At 48.1% G+C, this 22,855-nt stretch overlaps 2 protein-coding genes across 2 annotated transcripts; both read left to right on the plus strand.

The window, feature by feature from the left end:
* Positions 1-4,298: 4,298 nt before the first annotated feature.
* LOC126538251 (probable glutamate receptor) lies at positions 4,299-10,336 on the plus strand. The gene is made up of 6 exons (XM_072287660.1): positions 4,299-4,394; positions 5,444-5,534; positions 6,472-6,636; positions 7,516-7,654; positions 8,540-8,772; positions 10,265-10,336. The coding sequence occupies exons 1-6, from the start codon at positions 4,306-4,308 to the stop codon at positions 10,334-10,336; spliced, it is 789 nt and encodes a 262-aa protein (XP_072143761.1). The 5' UTR covers positions 4,299-4,305.
* A 5,118-nt stretch (positions 10,337-15,454) lies between these two features.
* LOC140217165 (uncharacterized) lies at positions 15,455-17,147 on the plus strand. The gene is made up of 2 exons (XM_072287558.1): positions 15,455-15,735; positions 16,508-17,147. Exons 1-2 carry the CDS (start codon positions 15,485-15,487, stop codon positions 16,758-16,760), a joined length of 504 nt encoding a protein of 167 aa, XP_072143659.1. The 5' UTR covers positions 15,455-15,484; the 3' UTR covers positions 16,761-17,147.
* The last annotated feature ends 5,708 nt before the right edge of the window (positions 17,148-22,855 follow it).

Here is a 22,855-nt window from a genome sequence, read left to right on the forward strand (position 1 = left end):
CATTGACTCGCCGCCGCAAAATGACGAAGATGACGACGCCTTCCTTGGCATTTTAAGCGCTGAAGACTTCGCTGAACAGCAGCGAGGAGACCCTGAGTTGAAAAACCTCGTCGAGTATTTGGAAGAGCACACCGACGTTGTCCCTAGGGCATTTAAGCGAGGATTGTCTTCGTTCTCGCTTCAAAACAACCTACTCGTAAACAACTTCTCGCCAGTTCGCGCCAACTACCTTCTTGTTGTCCCGTCAAGACTGGGTCCAGAAGTATTGCACCCCCTGCATGACGATCCGACCGCTGGACACCTCGGATTTTCCCGGACACTATCGAGGATACAGGAAAGGTATTATTGGCCGCGCCTGACCGCCGACGTCGCCCGTTATGTCAGAACATGCCGAGACTGTCATCGACGCAAGACACGACCGACAAGGCCAGTGGGATTACTACAGCCAATCGAGCCTCCTTGCCGACCATTCCAGCAGATCGGGATGGACCTTTTGGGACGTTTTTCGACTTCAACAACCGGAAATAAGTGGATCGTCGTGGCGACAGACTACCTCATCCGCTTCGCTGAAACTAAAGCACTGCCGAAAGGTAGCACAGCCGAAGTGGTGAAATTCTTTGTCGAAAACATCTTGCTGCGACATGGCGCCCCAGAAGTCCTCATTACCGACAGAGGAACAGCCTTTACAGCAGAGCTCACCCAAGCCATTCTGCAATACAGTCAGACAAGGCATAGGAGGACAACGGCCTACCACCCACAGACGAATGGTCTTACGGAGCGCCTGAATAAGATCCTCGCCGACATGCTAGCAATGTACGTCGACGTCGAACACAAGACCTGGGATGCCGTCCTGCCGTACGTAACATTCGCTTACAACACGGCGGTGCAAGAAACAACACAGATCACGCCGTTTAAGCTGGTTACGGCAGGAACCCGACGACGACGCTCGACGCCATGCTGCCGCACGTCACCGACGAAGAGAATCTTGACGTCGCGACCTTTCTCCAGCGCGCCGAAGAAGCCCGACAACTCGCCCGCCTACGGATCAAGAACCAGCAGAAGACCGACAGCCGACACTACAACCTCCGACGACGCTTCGTCGAGTACTAGCCTGGCGACCGTGTTTGGGTATGGACCCCGATACGCCGACAAGGACTCGGTGAGAAACTACTCGACGCTATTTCGGACCCTACAAGGTCATCCGACGTATTGGCGCACTGGACTATGAGGTCGTGCCAGACGGCATTTCGCATTCATAGCGGCGCCGCGCACGATCTGAAGTGATCCACGTGGTGCGCCTTAAACCCTTTTACGGACGCTGACGAACTTCCTTATTTTGTTCTTTTCTTTGCTGAGAGTGCTTTTCTTTATTACTTTCGTTTGTTTGCAGCATCGGGTCGATGCTTTTTAAGAGGGTGGGGGGGGGTATTGACACGTGTACTTACCTTTATCGGGCGACCACGTTTCGCCGCCTAACAAATGTTATCGCGCGGCGCGGGACGCGCCTGCATGTATCCGAAGTCTCTAGAAAGTTATCGATGCTTCTGTCTGTTGTCGCCGAACCTTGTGTTATCTGATTTCATCGCCTGACGCGAATTGTGTAGAACTTTGTGGAAGGCACGCGAGTCCCAACGATTAGTCTGGAACGTTCGACGACTGCTGTATAAAAGCCGACGCGCTTGACCTGCTGATCAGATTTTCGACGATCGCCGAGTGTGTTCGCCGCTACCGTTTTTCTTTGAGTGTAGCCTGTTTTTGAGGGCACAAGTTCGCCCAATAAAACGCTCGTTTCTTTAATCACAGTTTTGCTGCCTTCTTAACCGTCACTACCACGGGACAATATACACCCCTAAGGGTGTACATTTGTTTAAGAGCGCATGAGCAATCCGACCAGACGAGTTTTCGTCGAACTCTTGATTTCATAGTCAGGAATTAACTGTATGGTGGGGCAGAAATTCTAAAAGATCGCAGTTTCTGTAGCAGAATGAGATGTTTTATTGTATCGAACGCCTTAGTAAACTAAAGAGAGCACTGACGCATACGCCTTCGTCTATAGCTAATTTAACTTTGCTAGAAACGTAATAAGGGCAAGTTTCGTTGACAAATGCTCCCGAAAACCAAATTGATAGGGATATATTTGCTTAGGTTTTAATAAGTAATTCTTTAAACATTTGTAAATAAGCTTTCCACTTACTTTGCTAAAAGAAGACAAAATGAAGATAGGGCGATATGTAATTAAGCACTCCCGATCACCTTTTCTTGAAAGATTGCGATTACCTTACTCATTTTGAGGCACTTGGGAAAGACACCTTCTTTAAATAATTTATTACGTCGGCAAGTACCGGTGAAATATGTTTATGCAGAAGCTTAATGTTCGAGGGCCGTATGAAATCTAAGCCAAGACCAGTCGTTTCGAGTGACACGATGAAACTACAGCCTTCTTGTTAAGTTGTAGGGCACAAATAAAGCGAACAGGGACTGCGTGGTAAACTATGTAAGGGTGGTTCTGGCTGTACCTAATGTACAGCACTAAAATAGTTACAGACTACGTTAGCGATGTTCCTAGGGTAGGTGGAATTAACTGAATTGTAGCTGACGCATAATATGCGATTTTGAGCGGTATTAGTGCTTAAAAATTATTTAATAATTTGTCAGTTTCGCCCAGTGTTATTTCCACATTGTGTAATTCTGGTTTTGAAGTAATGACGTTTAGCACATTTATGGTAGCTGCAAGAGCTTTAGAATATTTTTTTAACGTGGCCGCAATGTGTTATTGAATGGCTGAGCTTCGACCTTCTTACGAAGGTCAACTTCTTTTATTACTATGGACCGCATTTTTCTTTCTTTTCTAGGTAGACTAGATGTTACGGTGCCTACGCAATATATATATATATATATATATATATATATATATATATATATATATATATATATATATACCACGAGGAAGAAAAGAAAATCGACACCTTTGTTGGGTCTTTCATTTCACCGTTTTGTTTGCCTTACGCCTTTTTCTGACGCCTTTTGCAGAAGTGCCAAGCTTCACACCAGAGGTTTACTTTCGCCGGCGAAAGGCCGGGGTAACATTGGCTTTTCATATCGACTTTCGCTCACTCGATACTATATCATTGTTCAGCTTCCATTCAATTCGATACATCTCTCATTCTTTAACGCTTAACGAACGAGACAAAAGATAAGGATGATTTATAGTAATACGGCTGCTGCGCTTAAAAGAAACGCTAAAATGGCCAGGAAGGCCTCTCTCTCCGACTGCCCAGAGTTACTCCTGTTGTTGCTCGGCAATGGCAAGCGGTGCCACGCTGCGCGTCATAACCTTTCTGGTAGGTTCCTTGAAATTCTTCATGTCAGTAGGGGGATGTGCAGTTGGGTTACTTGGTATTTCGTCTTAGTGAAACTTGGGTGCCTGGAACGCCAAAAAAGAAAAAAAAAAGACTCGTACAGACGCATAGAGCCCTTACATGTGCCTTCGATTTTCGTTTTCCTTCGTCTCCATAGTGTTTCATACAAGTATTAACTATAGTGTTATCCGTTTTACGCAACACTCTTCAGCAGGCTGAGCTTCCGTTTTATGTGGGTGATGTCATCCGGAATTTGTTACGCTGCAAAAAATTAGCGACATCAACTTTTTTGCATGTCTGGAAACAGTTATGAACTCCTCAGATGACGGGCTTCGTTTTTCGTTAGCGTTAATCGTCTGTCTAGCTCTTTCGAATAATAGGTTAATAAGCATAATTTTTCTAATTAGGTGTATAATTATTACATCGAATTATTTGAAAACGTGCCTATGCCTCTGCGATGAAAACAAGCTCGAAGAAACCGCCTAATTACCGTGTGCTCACTTTTTTGAAAGAATTTTGAATGAGTTTTCTGAAACACCCAGTGTTCTAGTGTTCTAAGGAACTGAATTAGTTGCTCGCCTTTCTCGATTTATCTTAGGATCCTTGAATCTGTTCGAGCCGGTCACTTAGTGTCACGCGAGTGCGCAGCAGCGTAAGTTCTACAGTTTCCACGAATTGACGCCTTTGTGTGCCATTGCGCACAAATAATGCAAATATCACGCACTCCCGAAGAGCAGTGGACGAAGGACCCAGTTGAGCGAACCTGACATCTGCTCTGATTGAGGTTAATGTGGCACACTTGGAATTGCCTCAAAAGTTTCGGCTGTAGCGAGGTCTTGTTTGCGAGGCAGTAAGAAGGTGAATAAAAATATTTCAGCGCTGTGCTAAGGCCTCGGAAAGTAGCAAGCAGTTGTTCTGTTTCCCCCACTTGCAGTACAAACCCCACATGGTGATCTTGAAGACCGAGTCCGGGGACCGTCTAGGCGGACTATTGGGTGACGTACTAGACGCCCTGTCGCTGTCCCTGCGCTTCAAGTAAGTGCCATATTTTGAAAGTTAACTTCAACAATCCGTTTGTACCAGATATTTTCTAAAAAACTTCCCGTTTTTTTTCAACCTCCCTCTTGAAACGTGCATAATAGCGAAGACGCGTCATGTAATAGGCGGCAGCAGTACAAGCGTGCTTGTATCAAACGCCTAATTTTCTCGTGGTAACATCGTTCTTTCGTACATTAAAAAACTTCTGTACATGAAAATTAAAGCCCTGAAAACGTACATTGTCGGGCCTGAAATTTTAAATGCGCACGCGTTTACTGTGATACCGCGCGGTAACTGGAATAGTTGTGTACAGATGCAAAATATTATTCAAAATATTTCAAGCAGGTTCAAACCTCCTTGAGTATGTGATAACACCTGTTGACGTGTCGAACAATTATCCGTCCCATGTCGTACATGCTTCGTGCAGTACCAGGATCTTGACGCGAGGCAACTCTTCTTCGTCGGTTGTGGTTGGGAGTAGCTTTGACGAGAGCTTATTCAGCACTAATTGTAATGGCTTCGTGCCCTGCATGTGATGTCTGCGGCGGCAAAGAGAACATAGACCACCTATTGCGCCACTGCTTTAGATTTGACATACAAAGAGAACTAATGTCCAGTGCGTAAGGGCGCATACACTGCTGGAACACTGTCCCCATTAATCATCGGTCCAGAAGGCAGTGTAAAGCCGTTTTAATTTGCTTTTTTGAAAATGACAGGATTGTGCGAGCGCCTTTAATTTCGTGATGGTGTCAGTGCACGTGCACACAATTCACTTCTCTCCCCTCTCTCTTCTTTCTATTCCACCTTTGCTTCCCCCTGTGTAGAGTAGCCAACTAGATGATTTTCTGGTTAACATCCCGGCGTTCTTTCTTCTCCCATACTTCTCTTGTTGGAGAAGTATGGGAGAGGCCTTTGCCCTGCAGTGGGCTTAACCAGGCTGATGATGATGATGATTATGATGATGATGATGATGATGATGTTCTTTCTTCCTTTTCTGTCTCTCAAAACAAAGAGATTTGTCACTCTGTGTGTCCGCTTTCCAACAGCTACAGCCTTCAGCTGGCAGCTGACCGGGCGCTGGGGAATCTGCTTCCCAACGGCACAGCCACGGGACTAATCGGCCGGCTCCAGCGAGATGTGAGTGAGAAAGGCTCCGCGTCTCCCCACCTTGCGCCAGTCACACAAGCGTCCGTCTTGCCGGAGACACTGCGCATGTGCGACAGCGAGTGGGGAGCTATTCAGATGCTGACGGTATACCGACACGCAGCTATAGACCTGGAGTAAAGAAAGGGACGGCTCTGCTGCCCGAGAGAAAGCAGAGCCCTTTTGGTCATAATTTGCGTTACATAAGCTTTGAGACGATCTTACCTTTCCCTTATGACTTAGCTCTCTCTCTCTTGAGATGCTCTGGACAAAATGCCGGCACTTTAGTTACGACACTTACAGCTTCTAGAATTGATGCTTTTGGTATCTTATGTGGCAACTTATTGTCAAGAGTCGTAATCGAGTACTACAAGCACAAACGTCGCTGAGTCTTTAGGGCCTGCTTTACATAATCTTCATAGGGCTCCGGGTGCCTTAAAACGAGGGAAATCGGTTTCTCCACAGCTTTCCCTCCAGAATGCGGGCGGGTCTGGAACTTGACTTTTTGTCGATGCCTGTTCAGAATAAAAATGTCTAAAGCTTGAGCACTTGACATATTACATTCAGTTTGTATTTGATATCGAGGTGCCCTATTGCATATGTGACAAAGCTGAATATTCCTGAAAATTTACTTCGGTTTGTGTACTAATGAAAACTTTTATACTTGTCGCAAGCATTCCTCATCACAAACGTAAGATGGTTACTTAAATGATTGGTGAAGCACGTTCGAGCAGCCTCCGTCGGCACTTGCTTGCAGCCATCCGCGAAGCACGTGTTCCGGAAACTTGCATGTAGCTCAAAGGCCTCTAGCCTTTACACGAACGCAAAGTGCGAACATAACTTCACGGGCCGACTCGATCCACTTTTGTCGTGTTCACTGAGACGCTTTACGAGCTCTGTTGCAATAGTCGGCGTGTACGCGCGAGTGCAGGAGGCCGACGTGGCCATGGCAATGATGGTTCCGTCGAACGAGCGCAACCGGGCGGCGCGGTACACGGCCGCCGTCTACTCGGACGAGATCACCATCCTGGCGGCCGTGCCGACGGACGGCGGGGCAGCGGGATCCTTTGGATTCCTCCGGGCATTCGACATGTCCGTGAGTGGATTACTGCATTCTTTCTGAGCCGTCCTCGAACGGCGTCATGCTGTTTATAAAGGCGTGGCCGCTCCCTCAAACCACACAACTTGAGCGCTTTGATCGAGCCTCCGTCATAAAGGTGACGGCGACGGTTGCTGTATGATGGCGACAGCACGACGGCCAAAACCACGAAAACGGCAACATATCGACGAAGATAAAATATGACGTCCACACTTCGTCGACGGCCAATTAAGACAGCGATTGCTAAGGATTCTCAGAATAACGTGCGGCCTTTAAACGCTTTGATGGGTCGTAGGCTCACGTATACTATTCGCATAGATCGAGTAAATGGACTGAACGAATCACTGCACGGAGTCATAAAGGTCTCGGGCGGTAGGAGGCAGTGTGGGCATGATGTCTGAAAGACTATAACATGAATAAGTGGTTCTCGATGACATACTGAGCATTGTTAGTAGCGCAACACTTCGATATAAGTGTATATGGCAGTAAGAGTGAAGTTTTTATTTCCCTCGGTCTTCCCGATGTACTCAGTGGACAAATAAATAAACTTCAAGTAATTTTTTTCCTACCTTTTTACCAAAACAAGTTGGATTGGGAGACCTGAGACCTTCAATTTGATAATTCCTAAGGCAATGTAGCCTTTTCGAGGTTATAATCTTTACAGGCTATAGCTGTCTTAGCGAATATCTGAGTGTGTTTTCGGGCTAAGTGGTCAGCGAACCGAGGCAATTTGGTTCTCTTCGGCAGCCATCTATTCCGGTGTCACGTCGAGGGAAGGCAGGCAAAGGAAATGTATACATTTGTTCGCCACTTCATTAAGTTCTCAGCGCGCAACTTCTCCGTATTTTGCATAGCTCAGTGGCACGTGTGTCGCAGGTGTGGCTGTGCCTGATGGCGTCCCTGATCGTGTGCTGCATCTTCGTGGCCGCAGCCGACAACGAGCGGCGAGCTCAAGGCTTCCTACGGCGCTGGACGCACCATTTCTTGTGCCTCCTGGGCAACCTCCTGCAGCAAGGTGCGCGCAATGCGACGTACTCTAGTGAACAAAAAACCGAACTTACTCAATGCACTTGGATACCCACGTATGGGGAGTTTGTTGCTGACGACACAAAAATTTCATCGGACTGGAGAGGTATACAGCTTCGCTGTGAAAACTCCCCATGCGTGGGCGGATGCCGGAGATAATGCAATATAGGCCCGATCCGCGCGGAGGTGAAGCAGGCGTTAAGCACTCCCCCCATACGTTGGTCGATCCCGACGATAGTGCAATGCCGGGCTCACCTGCGGAGGAGGTGAAGCAGGCGTGAAGCACTCCCCATAGGTGGGCCGATCTCGAAGATAGTGAACTGCCGGGCCGACCCGCGGCGGAGGTGCAGTTCGCCATTAATGGGCCTACATACACAGCTTCGCTGGTCATCCTTCACAGAATAGAAGGGCACTGAGATTTTTTAATCCTTCGGTGGGCTCGTTCGTTCTGCCGGTTACGCCAAGGCTGACGCTCAACGCAGGAACGGGCGCCTAAGAGCTGGGCTCCAAGAGGCTTAGGCAGGTGCAGTGCGAGTCACACTTAACTGAGTGGGCAGCCGTTCGATTTGCTCGCCATGCTGCGCAAAATAAGGTTGAGGCAGACATTGCAATAAGACCACGCATGGTCGTCCCGCATGCTTCGTCCATGCGTTCTATCACTTTCTTGATTTTTAGAAGTAGTTACAGATCTCCAGAAATCAAAGGGGGTGACTATACAGACGAAGTTTTCTGAAACATTGCGTGCCGTGCATAGTGTAATAAAAGCGGGATATCAAAAGAACTTGTTTTGACGCACTTCCAGTGCTACGTGCGAACTCGAAACACTGGTAGAACCTTGCACACAGTATGACAGTTTGCCGCATGGCCCTTGCAGGGGGCTCTGGAGGCGAGGATGTCCGCGGCCAGCGATACCTGGCGGTGCGGTCGCTGCGCGTGGTGTGGTGGCTGTCGGCGTTGGTGCTGGCATACGCGATGGCGGGCCAGATGAAGGCCTGTCTCTCCGTCCGCTCCGAGGCCTCGCGCATCGAGAGTCTCGATGACTTGGCTCACAGGCCTCACGTGCGGCCCTTGCTCTTCACGAACAGTATTCTGGTGGACATGCTCAGCGTAAGAGGACTTCTTTCCTCCCTGAATGACGTACATCTGCCTCACACAGCTGAGGCTTGCACACTCTTCTCTCGTGTTTTTTGGTTGCGTAATTAATACGTCTTAACATGTTTACAGCGGTGGCACACGGAAACAAACTTAAGGCGAAAAATTCGTGGTTTACGGCTATAATTGCCTGGAAAGCAGAGCGAAAGAACTAAACACAACGGGGTGATCCAGTCTGTCGTTACATTAACTTTTTCCCTGAGGAACTGCAGTCATGAAATAAGCTGACATCTGTTGTCGTGAATACAAGTGATACAGCAAGTTCTTGTCGTTGCTTGACAAACATTTAGATAAGGTATATGCCATGAGTGTTATATATGTTTCTCGTGAACCTAATGTCAGTTTTGTTTGTGCATTCGACGGCATATCTCTTTGTGTAAAAACATCTTATGTTTCATACATATGCAATGTTGCATCTCTTATTCCCTCCCCGTAACGACCCTCAAGAAGGCTGGCAGTATTTCTGAAATGAATAAATAAATAAGTTATCCTATACCTCCATATCAGCACGCTCTATGAACACTTGCACGTTTTTAAAGCTAACTTTTATTGCGATATATGAGAGTTACAATTGAGAAAGTCATGACGTGGACGCCGCATGTAAAACGCTTAGCTTGACACAATCGAAATACTTAGGACTTAACTCCACGCTAAACGCTAAACTCGACGACGAACAGCTCGACTCTTTTGCAAACGCTTTTCGCATCATTTGCGGTGGAGTGTGCAAATGCTCTGTTGAGTCTGTAGTGCGACTAGAGGATGCGCCTTTAGGAGGCCTGCTTCGGCATAATCTGCTGGCCCCTCAGAACCTGTGACAAGAACTAGTGGGAAAATATTACAGGGCTCACAAGCCAAAGTGTTATGGATTTATCTTGGACTTAACCTGGAACACCTTAAAGAAGGAATGCTGCAGCAGACGCCTCTCGTCCCGATTACTTCAACTACTAGAGCTACTTGTGGTTCGTATCGATATGTCCCAAGAGCACCAGATCGTCCCGCTGCAAGCGCTATATTAGTTGTGCGGTGAAAGGCTTCCTCACTATGAGAGCTCTTCAGCTTCTTCTTCACCCTCATTTAAATGTTCTCCCTGGACCATCCCTGTGACAGTGTAAGGTATAAAGGGAAAAGCTAACCCCCACTTGCCAGATTTAAATGGGCCCTAAACCACTTTTTACCGAAGTTGAGAAATGCATCTGAAGTTAAAGCAGGCCATTTCAGAAATACTTTGCCGTAAAAAGTACTTCAATGCCTTCAGCCGAAGCTGAATTATTGGCAATCAAACACCCCCGTCGTGGTGCTTCCGCTTCTTCTTCAATGACTTGCATTCCCAAGGCTACGGCGGAGCGGAGCGTGCAACACAACGCTCCGCCTCCTGAACGCTACCGTAGGACACAGTTCTAATTTGATTTTTACATGTTCACGACTCGCCAAACGCGGTTACTCTCAGGGAGTCGCAGTGCGCTCAGCCAGCGGACTCGTCACGGCACCCCACGGCGACCGTGGTATCTACGCTACGTAGCAGACCGCAGCTACACGCAACTGTAGTGCGTATGCGCAGCATTTGCTTTGTGCACGACGGGGCTTGAGTGCGCGCTCGCGCTCATATGCTCCCGTCTGGCCGTGCTACGTGATGTGGACCGGCGTTATCCCACACCAGCTTGACCGGCCGGTAGTAGCCACATACAACTTGCGCATTTTGAGGCGCTCTCAATAGCTCAGTACGAACGAAGTCGTCTAACCATGAGTGGCCAGCAGTGAGGGTGCGCTGGCAAACGTGCGTGTGGTCTGATCGTAAGCTTCGCGTGGTTGTCGAAACTAGCGAGACCCGACGACTGTGACATCGATATGCAGGGTGGCCAAAGTTCCCACGCGGGCGGCCGCGGCCGTGCTTGAGCAGACAGTAGTCGGCTTCTTCCGAAGTACGGAATTATTATAGAAATTCGAAAGAAGATTTTAATGAACTGCGGCAGTAACTATACACAGTAACAGTAGGAAGAAACGCATTTGTCCAAATACTTGGGTACTAGCTGTCGCATACGGAAATCATTTTCATTACCGAATAAAGCGTCCAGAAGAAAAGTGAGGACCGGGCTTCTAGTGCAAAGAGAGCGCTGGAGAATAAAGGTGACTTTCGCGTTGCGCTTGGGAGCTCCATCGCCGCGCACGACTGCAAAATTTTACTGAGACGTTCGCAGCAGCGTGTGCTATCCGCGGACTATGTTTTTCACCAAAGCCCGAGCACATCTCAAGATGCCGCGACTGTACCGATCAAACACATAAAATTACGGGAGTTTACGTGCCCTAATCACGATCTGATGATCATGCCGATCGCGCTGTGACGTCCGCTTTTTCTGCAAAAGGCCCCTGGGTTGCATATAGTATGAACGAACAATTTCGCATGGCTTAGCCATAAGACGTCTACCACTGTCACGGAGCTCGATGGAGTGCTTGCTGCTTTCGTTCATGTTTTCGAAAAGCCAGCGAATTGATGAGTTATCTTCCCTTACTCACGCGCAGCTCTTTTCTACTTATATATTCGCCACAGGCAAGAGAAGGACTCGTTCGAGATATTAATTGTGTGCATACAGAGGCATGTAGGCTGAACCACCATGCTTCACTGGTTGCCAGCCCACTGCGGCATGGCAGGCAAAGTTGAAGTGGTGCACGGCAACTTATCACAGCTGGTGTGCGTGCTCTTCTCTAAACAGGACGAATCAGCCCTGGTGAGTGCTCTCTGGTGGCGCTCTCAACGTGTTCAGATGCAATAGATGCACAGATACAAAAAAAAGAGAGAGAGAAAGGAACTTAAGTTGCTATCTAGGGTAAATACGACAGGAATACGTTTGGATTACGTCGCACCTCTTTGAGGTCCCGGTTCCATGATTTAAACCGCGTTCAGCACACTGCGAAGTGTTCTTCGGGAGCTCACTCGAAACGCGTTCTGCCTCATCGAGGAGCGAAGTCCGACACTGACCATGGTGCGGTAATCTACGTTATGCGAAACATGTACCAGGTACCTGGCTATCCAGCATTGTTTGTCGTTCGCAAATCCATACCAGCTGTACCAACGTGTTCCTGTAAACTGAGTATTTATTCGTGTCGGACGACAGCAGCACGACGTCCACCACATTGCAGACGATCGTATGACGGCAATGGCATGATTTCTACGCCGGCCGTTCGACGCGAGCGTACAGCATTACGATTGTTGGGTTCTGCATAGTTGGCGGACGAGCGCAAGCGATAGAAAGATGGATTGTGACGTCATCGGCCGCTATGTGTTATATGCAATCGTACGTACACATGGCTATTTCATGTGGTGCATGTTAAAACGACGACGGCATCTGTATTTCGGCGAAAAAATGTTAGAAGTTCATTAACTTGAGCGATCGTGGAGTCTGTACATCACTCAGTTTCTACGTAGCGTAAGCTGCCACGAGGAAAGTGCCGGGGAAAATGGGCCAGCCCCGGAGATAGTGCAGTCTAACAGGGCGCCTCAAAGCGCGTGCTGTTGCAAGGAAAGAAGACCACAAAGTGGCACGAGGTTCGCGCGCCGAGTGTTTCAAAGGGCTGGTTGGCTTTGGAACGAGGGAAGCGTGCGGGTGACCGTGGCCTCATCACGTGAGCAATGTAATACTCGCAGCACGTACAATTTGCGAACGAGGGACAAGTTGCAAATTGTGATGCGTGCGAGTATAGATAGATTGAAGCCTTTAAAACGCTCGGAGCAGTCCCGCACTGTGGCAATTTTTCCGCGCCATTAGTGCTCACTGTCTTTACAATGATCTCTAGATACACCCAAGTAGTTAACTGGCGTAGTGACTCAAGACATGTTTGCGAAAATACAGGGTTTTATAAGCCAGTACCTATGCCGGAATCCCAAGCCCTTTCCCCAGTTTATAGCGCTACCGCTGACTCTACAAAGATGTTTTGCTATGTTCACAACTCTATGAAAACTTTCTTGGTTCGCACAGAATACAGCAATATCGTCAGCGTAGCGTATACTCCAGTAGCGTGCAGCCTCGAACGCTGGTGCTGTTGATTACGGTTGGACAAAATGGCTCAATGTACAAGCAAAGAAGTAGTGACGAGAGGGGACATCACTAGCGCACAGAGCGTTGCTCGTTGATTCGCTCTCCCACCATTTTATTAACAATAATCTACGTTGTGCAACCTCTGGACGCCATGGCAACACCATCTCTTATAATAGATCCGACATTTACTTGCTGCAAAATGCACAACATACATCCTGAGGCACTCAATGAAATGCTTTTTCTAAGTGGAGTTCTATAATTCAGAAATCATCGTTATCATTCAGACTTCAAAGTGATAACATTAAAAAATTGCATCACATTTTTGCTGTTTTGGTCCGAGGATCCAAGTGGGAAAGAACTAAACGAACAAGTATTTTTAGGCGTGTCCGTCTAGGAGGACTTGGCCTGTCACATCTGTATCTGAGACAGCTGGTGAATCGCTTTATGTTTTTGCGGAATGTTATTCACCCCTTTTTACGAACTGTGTGCCAAGTGAGATTAGGTAGATATGTCCAAGGCTTATGTAGACGGAGTGTCGGCCAGCTACAATTTCTGCGTATATCAGAGAAGTCTACCTTTCGCGTCGTACTAGAAAATCTTATTTATCGCTCGAATAACACTGTCGCGTGTCTCGCAAAGAGCTGTACAAAGGCTTATGCGATGTGTTTATTCCAATTACCCTGTATAGAGCCCAATACAATGCTGCCCCAGGTCGAGACGTCTTAAAAAGGGTAAAAAACATCCCTGTGGGACGAGGTGTCAAAAGTTTCTTTTACAAACTGCATACAAATATGCTAGAAGTAAATATATACATGGAAGAAAAAGGAATGTTCGTACCTTGGGGTATTCACTGTTTTATTTGTAGGAAACCTGAAAGAATTGAACACGTTGTTCTAGACTGTTGGGGAGATTAGTTCTTTTGGAATATTCTTGAAAGAACATTAAAAAACAACTTACCCACTAATAGCTACGGCATTAGATTTTTACTGGTCCATACCGACGAAGGCATACCATTTGACATGATAATGCTGCTGGACCTAAATAGTACTCGGTTGTGGAGAATAGCCGATCGTCATGCAGATCTAGACGCGAGGACAATACTTTAGAGGACCTGTAAGTAGAATGGTTTAAGCGTATAAACTGCAAAAACCAGAACCAGACTGGCTTCCTAGGTTAGAAGGGCTGATGTCCATGCCAGAGTTTTGATTGTTGCTCTCCTCGACTCATGCTTGGCTGGTACGATTGTACAGTGTGCTTCTGTGTAAATGAAGTAAAGCCAATAAAGAAAGAAAAACTGACCGTGGCCTTATTGCTAGACCACCCACCTGATATGTGCTCGGTGGAAGACGTTCGATCCCCACTTCGGTCACGCATTATTTTACGAATCTTAAGGCGAGGCGAGAAAGAAAACTTCCTACCTACCGCAAAATGCAAAGAATATTTCGCATTAAATATGTACCCATTCGAAACATTCACCCGAAATGTGATTTTCACATGCCGAGTGACCTTTGAAGTATTCAAGTATACAACGTATTCTTTTAAACGTCGCCCATACAAACTACTTGCGTAAAGTGCAATTGATGCAATCGCAGCTTTGTAGTGTGTGCAATGTGCGCGGTCACTTCCATCGCGAGCGAACGCGACGGCAAACGCCCGCGACCGCCCTAACCACAGACGCGAGGGTATCCGCACGAAGGAAACGGGGAGGCGTAATCCACGCCGCGGCAAAACGGTCAAACTTCAACGATACTGCGGGCACAGTTGGTGGGTTCCACCATCAGTGATGTGCAATGTCCCAGGGACACAAGTGATGCGTATAGGCTGCCTACATTTAGGCGCGCGACTCGGTCTCGCACGCGTTCGTATAGGCTCCCTATAGTGATGTGCGGAGGACAACGCCATATGGCAATGTTGCAGGGGGCCGAGGTTTGCGTCACGTATTGAAATCTCTATTGCCATTGGTGGAAGCCCGCGAGACATCGTGACAAGAAGCTTTCTTGTGGCTTGAGCAGAGGCAGTTTCTCCTCGCAGAGTTAACCAACGACGACCGCGATGACGACGCGTCAAATCACGGAGTAGTTCGCCGAGAAATTGGCTTTAAAGATGGGCCCATCAGATTTCCTAATTGTTTTCGTTCACATACACATGGGACAGGCGTAAAGATCTTGCTTCTGTGAAGTAATTAGCGTAAGTAGTAAAACATAAGGGAAGAGCAAATAGGGTTCCCTCTCACCGGCTTATCAACTTCGAGCCTGTCCCAATAAATCATGCAGAAGGCTCGAAAGATGTACATGAACAAACTCGGCGGCGAAACGTATCGCGTGGACGTTTGATAGCGTTGAATTCCACGCCACTGTTTCGAAAAGCTAATGCTGATTTCTTCAATACTCTTTTGCGACACTGAGTCCATATTCAAAAAAGGACGATTAAGCGCTCTCACATACGACTTCTTTCACAACTGAATATGATCCCACGTGCTTACTGATAGTAGTTGCCTGGCAATGGCAGCGCCGTTCACGAATGCCCAACTCGCTCGTTGCTCATTGGCTGCCTGCACGTCGATGTCGCCGTACATATTCACCGTGGCGGACGCGGCGCAGAGCTCGGATCGTGCCGTGTGGCGCAGCGTGTGGCGCATGGTCGAGCGCCACGCGGGCCAGGTGCCCATCGACGAGCTGTACCGACCCGCCCACCTGGCACAGGTGGCCCGCGGGAGAGCCGTGGTGCTGTCGGACCGCACCAGCTTCCGCTACGTGGTGGGCCGCAGCTGCGCGCGTTACCCGCAAGCGCAGTTCTACGTGGCCCGCGAGCCCATCAACACGCTCTCCTTCGGACTGTACGTCAACGCGCGGCTCGACCCACGTTTCCGCCGCGCTCTGGACCAGAGGTGAGCCGATTCCGTCGCCTCGCCGATATCGTGGATTGGACGCATTGTTGTAGTCAAGGAGGTTAAAGAAAAACTGCTAAAAAGTTCTTATTTAACCTCCTTGGTTGTAGTACAGCATCTTAAGATGTACAAGACTGCACACATTGCGGGAGCCTGCCGACCACACGCTTCTGTGAACGTGCGCCGTGCACGTGTACTGGTTGTACGTAGCGCATACCGCGTAGGCAGTATGTACAGTCGTGAGCAAAAGGGACGCAGTTTCCTTTCTCTGCAGCGATGCCACGGGCAACGCATTTCCGCTTTGAATTCAGCACGTTATGTGACGCCATATCGATTCTCGCATTGCATATAAGGGCTGCGTGTCAAGAAATTTTTAATGTTGTGATTTCAAGCGGCAACAAAATACTGGACATCGCTTTGTGGATGTCTGTTTGATTTCAGGCTGGTACCGCGGACTATAGAGCGAGTGTTCACCCTGTCCCCTTCTCTTTTTTGTGAAAGGCGTTGCAAATATTCGATAATATCAAGTTTCCAACTAGCTAGGCCAACTTTCTGCATCTAGACAATGTTTAGTTCTGCCTATACAGCCCCGGAAGTAGCTCCTATGCTTTTGTGGCTTCAGCTTAAAGACGCCGCCCACGTTAGCTCGTAAACTTTCTCCTTTGATTTATGCAGACGTAGAGTATCAGGCTAGAGGAGTGAACGTCGGGTCGGCCTCTCTGCCATTTCTAAAATGAACTTCTGTTTCTTCCCGTTGCTCGCATGTCCGCAGGCTTGGCTGGCTTCGCGAGTCCGGCCTGATGGGCCTGTGGACACAGCGCATGCTTCCGGACTGGGGTCGCTGCGCGCAGCGACAGAAGGGCTTCCAGCCGTTGGGCCTGAAAGACATGCACGCCACCTTCGTGTCTGCGGCACTGTTGGGCTCCGCGATTCCGTTCCTGGCGCTGGTGGCTGAAATGTGCATCAGTCACCGGCGGCAGCCGCCGACACTTCGGCGAACGAGACGTGGTCGCTTGTGGAAGTAGCTCTTTTGTGGACACTCGTCGTACACGTGATGGGCACGCTGCTTTCACGTTACTGTGACAGCGCCTGTAGATGACGTTGCAGCCTAGCCATGCTGTGCAGGAACCAAATGAATTGAGAAAGTTCCTGAATAGTCACACTGACTGTGCTTAATCACCGTCAAGTTAGCAGTTCCCGTCAGCATTAGCAGCTCATAGTGGCTTGAATAGAAATCAAGTGTGTTAATAATAATATTAATAATAACTTCATTATTTCCGTCAGTGATGGAGGAGACTGCGGGTAAAAGTCGCTTCAGACGCATACGACTTGACTAGAGCCCGCAGCCTCCTTTACAAGGCAAACAGTGATTGAACAGGAGATATATATATATACATAGCAATTGACTACATGTGAAATATGCACAAAAATAAACGCAAAAACAAAAATTTCCTGAAAAACGCTCTTAAATTATTTATGAAGGGATGAGTGACAAAAGGTTCACGTAAAGCTGGTACATCAGTTATATGAATATCAAGACTTGATTTCAGAAACAAATTTAAAAGTGTTGGTAGTGTGTATGATATCTTTTGTGTAGAAGCACGCACATTTACCGTTCATTTCACTTTGGCGTGTCATTTTCAAAAAGAAATCTTTGCTACTTAGTGATGGAGACATTCGCGTTCCGACGCCCGCACACTTGCCCTTATGATTCACTGGATACGTTGATGCAAAGAATTTTATACTCGCTGACAAGGACTACTTTAGCGATAAGACCACCTCTTGCCATTCGCATAGCTGAAACCGTGTCACAAACCACTTCAGATGTCGCACCACCAGATGAACACCGCACCTTGCCTCTAAGCATTTTTTGAAGAATTGGGCTTTCCACTAGGCGAACAAGAACATTCAGTGCTACTCTAAAGCTGTTCTTGCGAGGGCTCTTGGTGATCTCAGCTCCACCATGCATGGTCACCACGGCGGTGCCAAGAACTTCCAGACGTATATTACTGAGTGCTCAGTGAGTCCGAAAAAAAGAAAACAAATACGTTTCGCTCTTTCGTGTCGATACACATCCCGAGTCTAACAGTGTATATCTAGAGAACACGTCAATGCAAGAAACAAACATTTGTATATCCCACGAACTTTGGCAATCCATGTTATGCGAAACATTTCGCAGGTGTCTGGCTCTCCAGCATTGTTTCAGATTCCGCAACGCGATACCAGGCTGGCCAAAGTGTTTGTGTAAATTGAGTAGTAATCTGTACGGTCGCGAGCGTACGTACGTGTGTGTGTGTGTGATGACAGGGGCACGACGACGAAGGCGGGGACGAAGCGCGCCGTCTTCCACTGCGCGAGCGTACGTGTGTGTGTGTGACGACAGGGGCACGACGACGAAGGCGGGGACGAAGCGCGCCGTCTTTCACTGCGCGAGCGTACGTGTGTGTGTGTGACGACAGGGGCACGACGACGAAGGCGGGGACGAAGCGCGCCGTCTTCCACTGCGCGAGCGTACGTGTGTGTGTGTGACGACAGGGGCACGACGACGAAGGCGGGGACGAAGCGCGCCGTCTTCCACTGCGCGCGAGACACCGGAGAAGGGGGTTGTACGCCGACGGCGTCCGCGTATTGCGTGGCGGAGCGCGGCCGCGCGGGCACCATGTTGAAAGCGACCTGCAAATGTCTAGGTATGCCGAGGGAAATGTCCCAGGTGTCCTTAGCTATCGCTTAAGAGACGCGAAGGCGGAAGCCTTGTAAAGCCCTACTGTAATTCACCTTAATTATCTACCCTAATTTACCGTAGTCCACCTTGATCACTTTAATACACCCTAGTACACTTTAATCATATCACTGATAAATCATTAGTTAACTTTGCTAATGATTAATTACCTCTTTAAACAGCCGGGCATGCTTTGGTTCGCTTCTGGCCTTGCTTGGGCCACGTGATATTTTCAGTACCTCACAACGGGACTTTGAAACAGAGTTCTAAGGCTCTCGCCTTAAAAAATATTCTTCACGATGCACACAAACACATCTACAAAAGCATGGTTGAGCGAAAAAATTCTGTTCGTCCCTTGGACGACAAACTGTCTACTCGGCAAAAATGCTGAGACCATTGAGCACGTTTTTTTAAAATGCTAGGACCCAGTATTTCACTGGATCATTCTACAGAACACTATTAAAGAAAGCTACCACTCTATACGTATGGAACCAGGTTTCTACCAGTTGATACCACCGAAATGCGTTCCTTGGCCTCCGGAGCTTGTGAAAAACACCTACGCAGGTGAGGAATGCTGATGTATTTGTACGCTCGCTCAGTACGTGAAAATTTCATAGAAAGTGTCAGGCTGTCCAGTCAGTACAGGGTATGCTGCCTGGACAGCCTGACTGAATTAGAGTGCTTGGTGACTTGTCTGTATCGAAGAAATTTTAATCTCGTTACGTCAACAAAGATAGGTGGACTCGCTTTTAACAAAACGGTTCTCTGTTTTACAAAACCGACAATAAAGAAAGAAAGAAAAGCGATCGTTACCTAATGATTACAATGCCTAACTGTCGTGCTTGACGGTAGAGGTTCAATGCCAGCGTTGGTTCCGCGTTACTTTCTTTTATTAAAGCGAGCCGAGCCCGTAGCTATAGCTAGCTACCTATCTACTTCCTTAACGCAGTGCTAAGAATAAGGCAACAAATGCTCCGCATTAACAAAAAAAAAAAAAGCGAGAGAACGCTGTTTTGCTCGAAAGCAGGAACATTGACAGTGATGTGCAACTAAACTGCCGGCAATATTCGTTTGCTCATTACGCAAGCAGTGTGTCAGGCACGCACCGTCAAACACGAACCGATCTTACTCAATGACCGCGAGCACTCACTGTTACAAGGCTGACGTGCTAAGGAGCACCTGCAGCAAGGAGCGCGCGTGCTTGCTCCAAAGCGATCGCTTCGCGCAGCTACCCGCTTCCCCATTTCAACCGTGCCGCGTTTTCGAAACTCTGGTTACGCGACCTCCAACTCTAGGTGCGCCGAAAGACAGCGAGCGTGAAGTCTCCAGTCATGGCGCCCGCCGCAAATGACCTCCAACGTACGGCAGGCGGGCCGCGCTTATAGGAAAGGAGAAAGGCACGGTTTTCTGCTACTCTAATGGGAGCACGGCTCAGCGCCTGGGGAAGATTGAGAGGTTGGGGAAGAGCAGTGCAGAAGTTTAAAGAGAAAGTAGGAGTGGAGGGACAGGCTCGGCTGCATAATCAGACGAGGCTGTGGCAATTGCCGTCAAAGGTGCGTGCGGTCTTCGGATGACTGCAGGGTGGCAAGCCCAACCCCGCCGGCAAACTCTAGGAAAGTTCGCAGTGCCGCGAACTGGCAGGCCGCGAGGTGGCGGTAGGCGGTGCTGAGGGTGTTGCACTCCAAAGCAGGACCAAGGCAAAGGACATAGGAAGCGCAGGCGGTTGAGCCGCGCGGACAGCCATGCGCGGCCACGGCCAGCTCGTAGAGGGAGACACGCCTGCTCCGCTCTTCTAGCGCGCCCTGGATCACGTGACTTCCAACACGGTGCGCGTGGACGGATGGCGCCTCATCAAGCCACTGCCATTCTCGGCTCGACCTCTCACACTTGCCCTCGCACCCGAAGCATATGGTGCGCGGGCCGCTCATTCTCTTATCATTTAAACTTCTTCTGACCATCATGGCAGCGGCGAAAATTCGTCTGAAGTGCCCGTATAATTGCTGTGGCAATTAAGAACAAATTAGAATTAGAAGCAGCAGCAGCAGTGGCGCTGGCTAACACTCGCAGTGTTCTACTAGGAAACATAAATACCCAAGAAAGTGGATGGGGAAACGGCGCCGTGGTAGCTCAATTGGTAGAGCATCGCACGCGAAATGCGAAGGTTGTGGGATCCTTCCCCACCTGCGGCAAATTGTTTTTTAATCCACTTTCATTTCCATAAAATTATCGTTTCTTTGTTTCATTTACTAGGCACAAGTAATTTCCCCTATGTTGTCCTTGGTGTCAGTGTTTGTAGGCTTCTTATGATAAGACTAATAAAAATCGGCCCCTTGGTTAACTCCCCTTTCTTCTGGCTTAATCATGAGTGTTATAAGTTATTACTGAACCCTCGTTTTCTAAAGAAGAGACTAGTGGCTTACTTTTTTCATATTGTATTGTGGTATTTATGTATTATTCGTATGTAATAACGATTCACTTGTTAGTAGCGTTGTGTCTTTCTTCTGTTCTGTTCTGCGTGCTCTCTTGCGTTTAACCTGAAGTCCTCCTTTTCTCCCCATTTTCATGCATAATACCTGCGGCTTTGTACAGGTTGCAGAAAAAAAAGTAACCGGTTACAATTCAAATACTTCAGTAAAAAATGTAATTGACTGCAGTTATCATTTACTTCCCCACGAAAGCAACTGCATGGACAATTACTAAAATAAAGCGATTATCATTACGTTGCTTTCCTGCCAGCTTTTGCAAGAATACAGTAAGTATATCGAATGAGCTGGCTTGGCTTCTTCGGTGCGCCGTTGCACTCATTCACACGCTTTAACTAACAATTGTTCTTCATGATTTTCATCGCACATTTCTCTTTTTCTTCTAAAGACACCAGCAGTGACGCTGAAAGCTCCCTCGATGTGGGCGCTGGAAGGAATGGCGGTATGTATACAACGTATGCAGCTTAGGTATGTAGGTATGTATAGCGTTCCTTACGCACGAGATCGTGGTAGCACAATGCCGCGATGATCGCGTCTCGATCCTCTATGAATCGTAGCGCTTCATTGTTCGTGGTAGGCAAAGGCTAAAAGAAAATCGCCCGCAGGTGATTTGCTGGCAACAACTTCCGAAGTGGCCATTCGTACCGAGCCATTCGTACCGAGTCACGCCAGTTCAATTCGTCGGCCAACATCTCGCGGAGTTGAGTTGAGTTGAGTTGAGTTGAGTGGTTGTAGGCTACTGGTGGGATTAGCCTTGCAGTAGCTGCCGGCAATTGCTCCACCGTAGCGACACTTAAAATACATAAATCATATAAATCAGACACAGACCTCACAACTGCACTACACATAGTCACACCTAAGGTCACCATGTGGAGGCCAAATCCGTGTCCTGCAGGTAATTTAAAAGAAGGCGAGAAACCTCCTTCCTATCTAACCGGTTCCCGCGCGGGAAAACAATGTCCTGTATAGAACTGTGGGGAATTCCTGTCCTCTTGAGGGACCCGAATAACACGCTCCTTTCCGCGTCATACAGAGTACAGCACATAAGGTAATGTTCTATGTCACCGCACACACCACACGTTGAACATAATGGTGACAACGCCAGGCCAGTCTTACACATCCACGCAGGGGTACGAGCAGAGCCCGTGCGAATGCGGAGCAGTAAAGTGGCTTGGTTTCTTTTGAGACCCTTAGTCACACATGGCTTGTGAGGTGAGCTCCACAAAGAGTGGAAGTGGCACGACACCGCTTCTCTGAAGAGTCTCTTGTCCTCTTGAGGCACTTTTCTCAAAGGATTCCCAGACAGCGCTCTATGGGCAAGGCTGTCCGCCATCTCGTTGCCTATGATACCTATGTGCGAGGGCACCCATTGGAATCGTATGGAGAAGCCTTTGATAAGGAGAGTGTGCACCGAGCGTAGGGAGCTTAGACATAAAGCATCAGTAGGGAACCCATACTCTAACCTTTGAAGGGCGGATTTCGAATCTGTAAGAATGACTACGGGTTGAGGCGTACAAAGCCGTAGCTTTTTTAGGGCTGCCTCAATGGCAACGCTTTCGGCCGTTGTGGAGGACACGACTGTAGTGAAGCGAACCGACCAATCATACTTTAAAGCGGGAATATGAAAAGCAGCTGCACAAGATCCTCTGACCTTGTCCACAGAGCCATCAGTAAAAATTTGAAGATGACGTGCATATTCAGTTTCAAGATGTTCCAGTACGAGCGAACGTGTCCCGAGCGTACTTGGCCCTTAATACTATTGGTTACCTGGGTCTTGACGCTAGAGGTCGAACTAAGAGGTTGAATCCACCTTGGTCTTTCGCGAGCCTCGATTGTTCGTTGACAATTCCTCACGAACATCTCGCGGAGTTCTTGCCTTACCCCTTCACTCGTTAGAATTTTAGACTTAAACCGAAGT

The sequence above is a fragment of the Dermacentor andersoni genome, chromosome 4 (assembly GCF_023375885.2).
Source record: "Dermacentor andersoni chromosome 4, qqDerAnde1_hic_scaffold, whole genome shotgun sequence".
Classification (NCBI taxonomy): domain Eukaryota; kingdom Metazoa; phylum Arthropoda; class Arachnida; order Ixodida; family Ixodidae; genus Dermacentor; species Dermacentor andersoni.

What these genes read in the sequence shown, in the direction of transcription:
- LOC126538251 (XM_072287660.1), top strand. Translation starts at nt 4,306, where the DNA reads ATGGTGATCTTGAAGACCGAGTCCGGGGACCGTCTAGGCGGACTATTG. An exon ending in TCGCTGTCCCTGCGCTTCAA is followed by an intron (nt 4,395 to 5,443) that starts GTAAGTGCCATA and finishes GCTTTCCAACAG; the next exon opens with CTACAGCCTTCAGCTGGCAG. An exon ending in GGGCAACCTCCTGCAGCAAG is followed by an intron (nt 7,655 to 8,539) that starts GTGCGCGCAATG and finishes TGGCCCTTGCAG; the next exon opens with GGGGCTCTGGAGGCGAGGAT.
- LOC140217165 (XM_072287558.1), top strand. Translation starts at nt 15,485, where the DNA reads ATGGTCGAGCGCCACGCGGGCCAGGTGCCCATCGACGAGCTGTACCGA. An exon ending in CGCCGCGCTCTGGACCAGAG is followed by an intron (nt 15,736 to 16,507) that starts GTGAGCCGATTC and finishes GCATGTCCGCAG; the next exon opens with GCTTGGCTGGCTTCGCGAGT.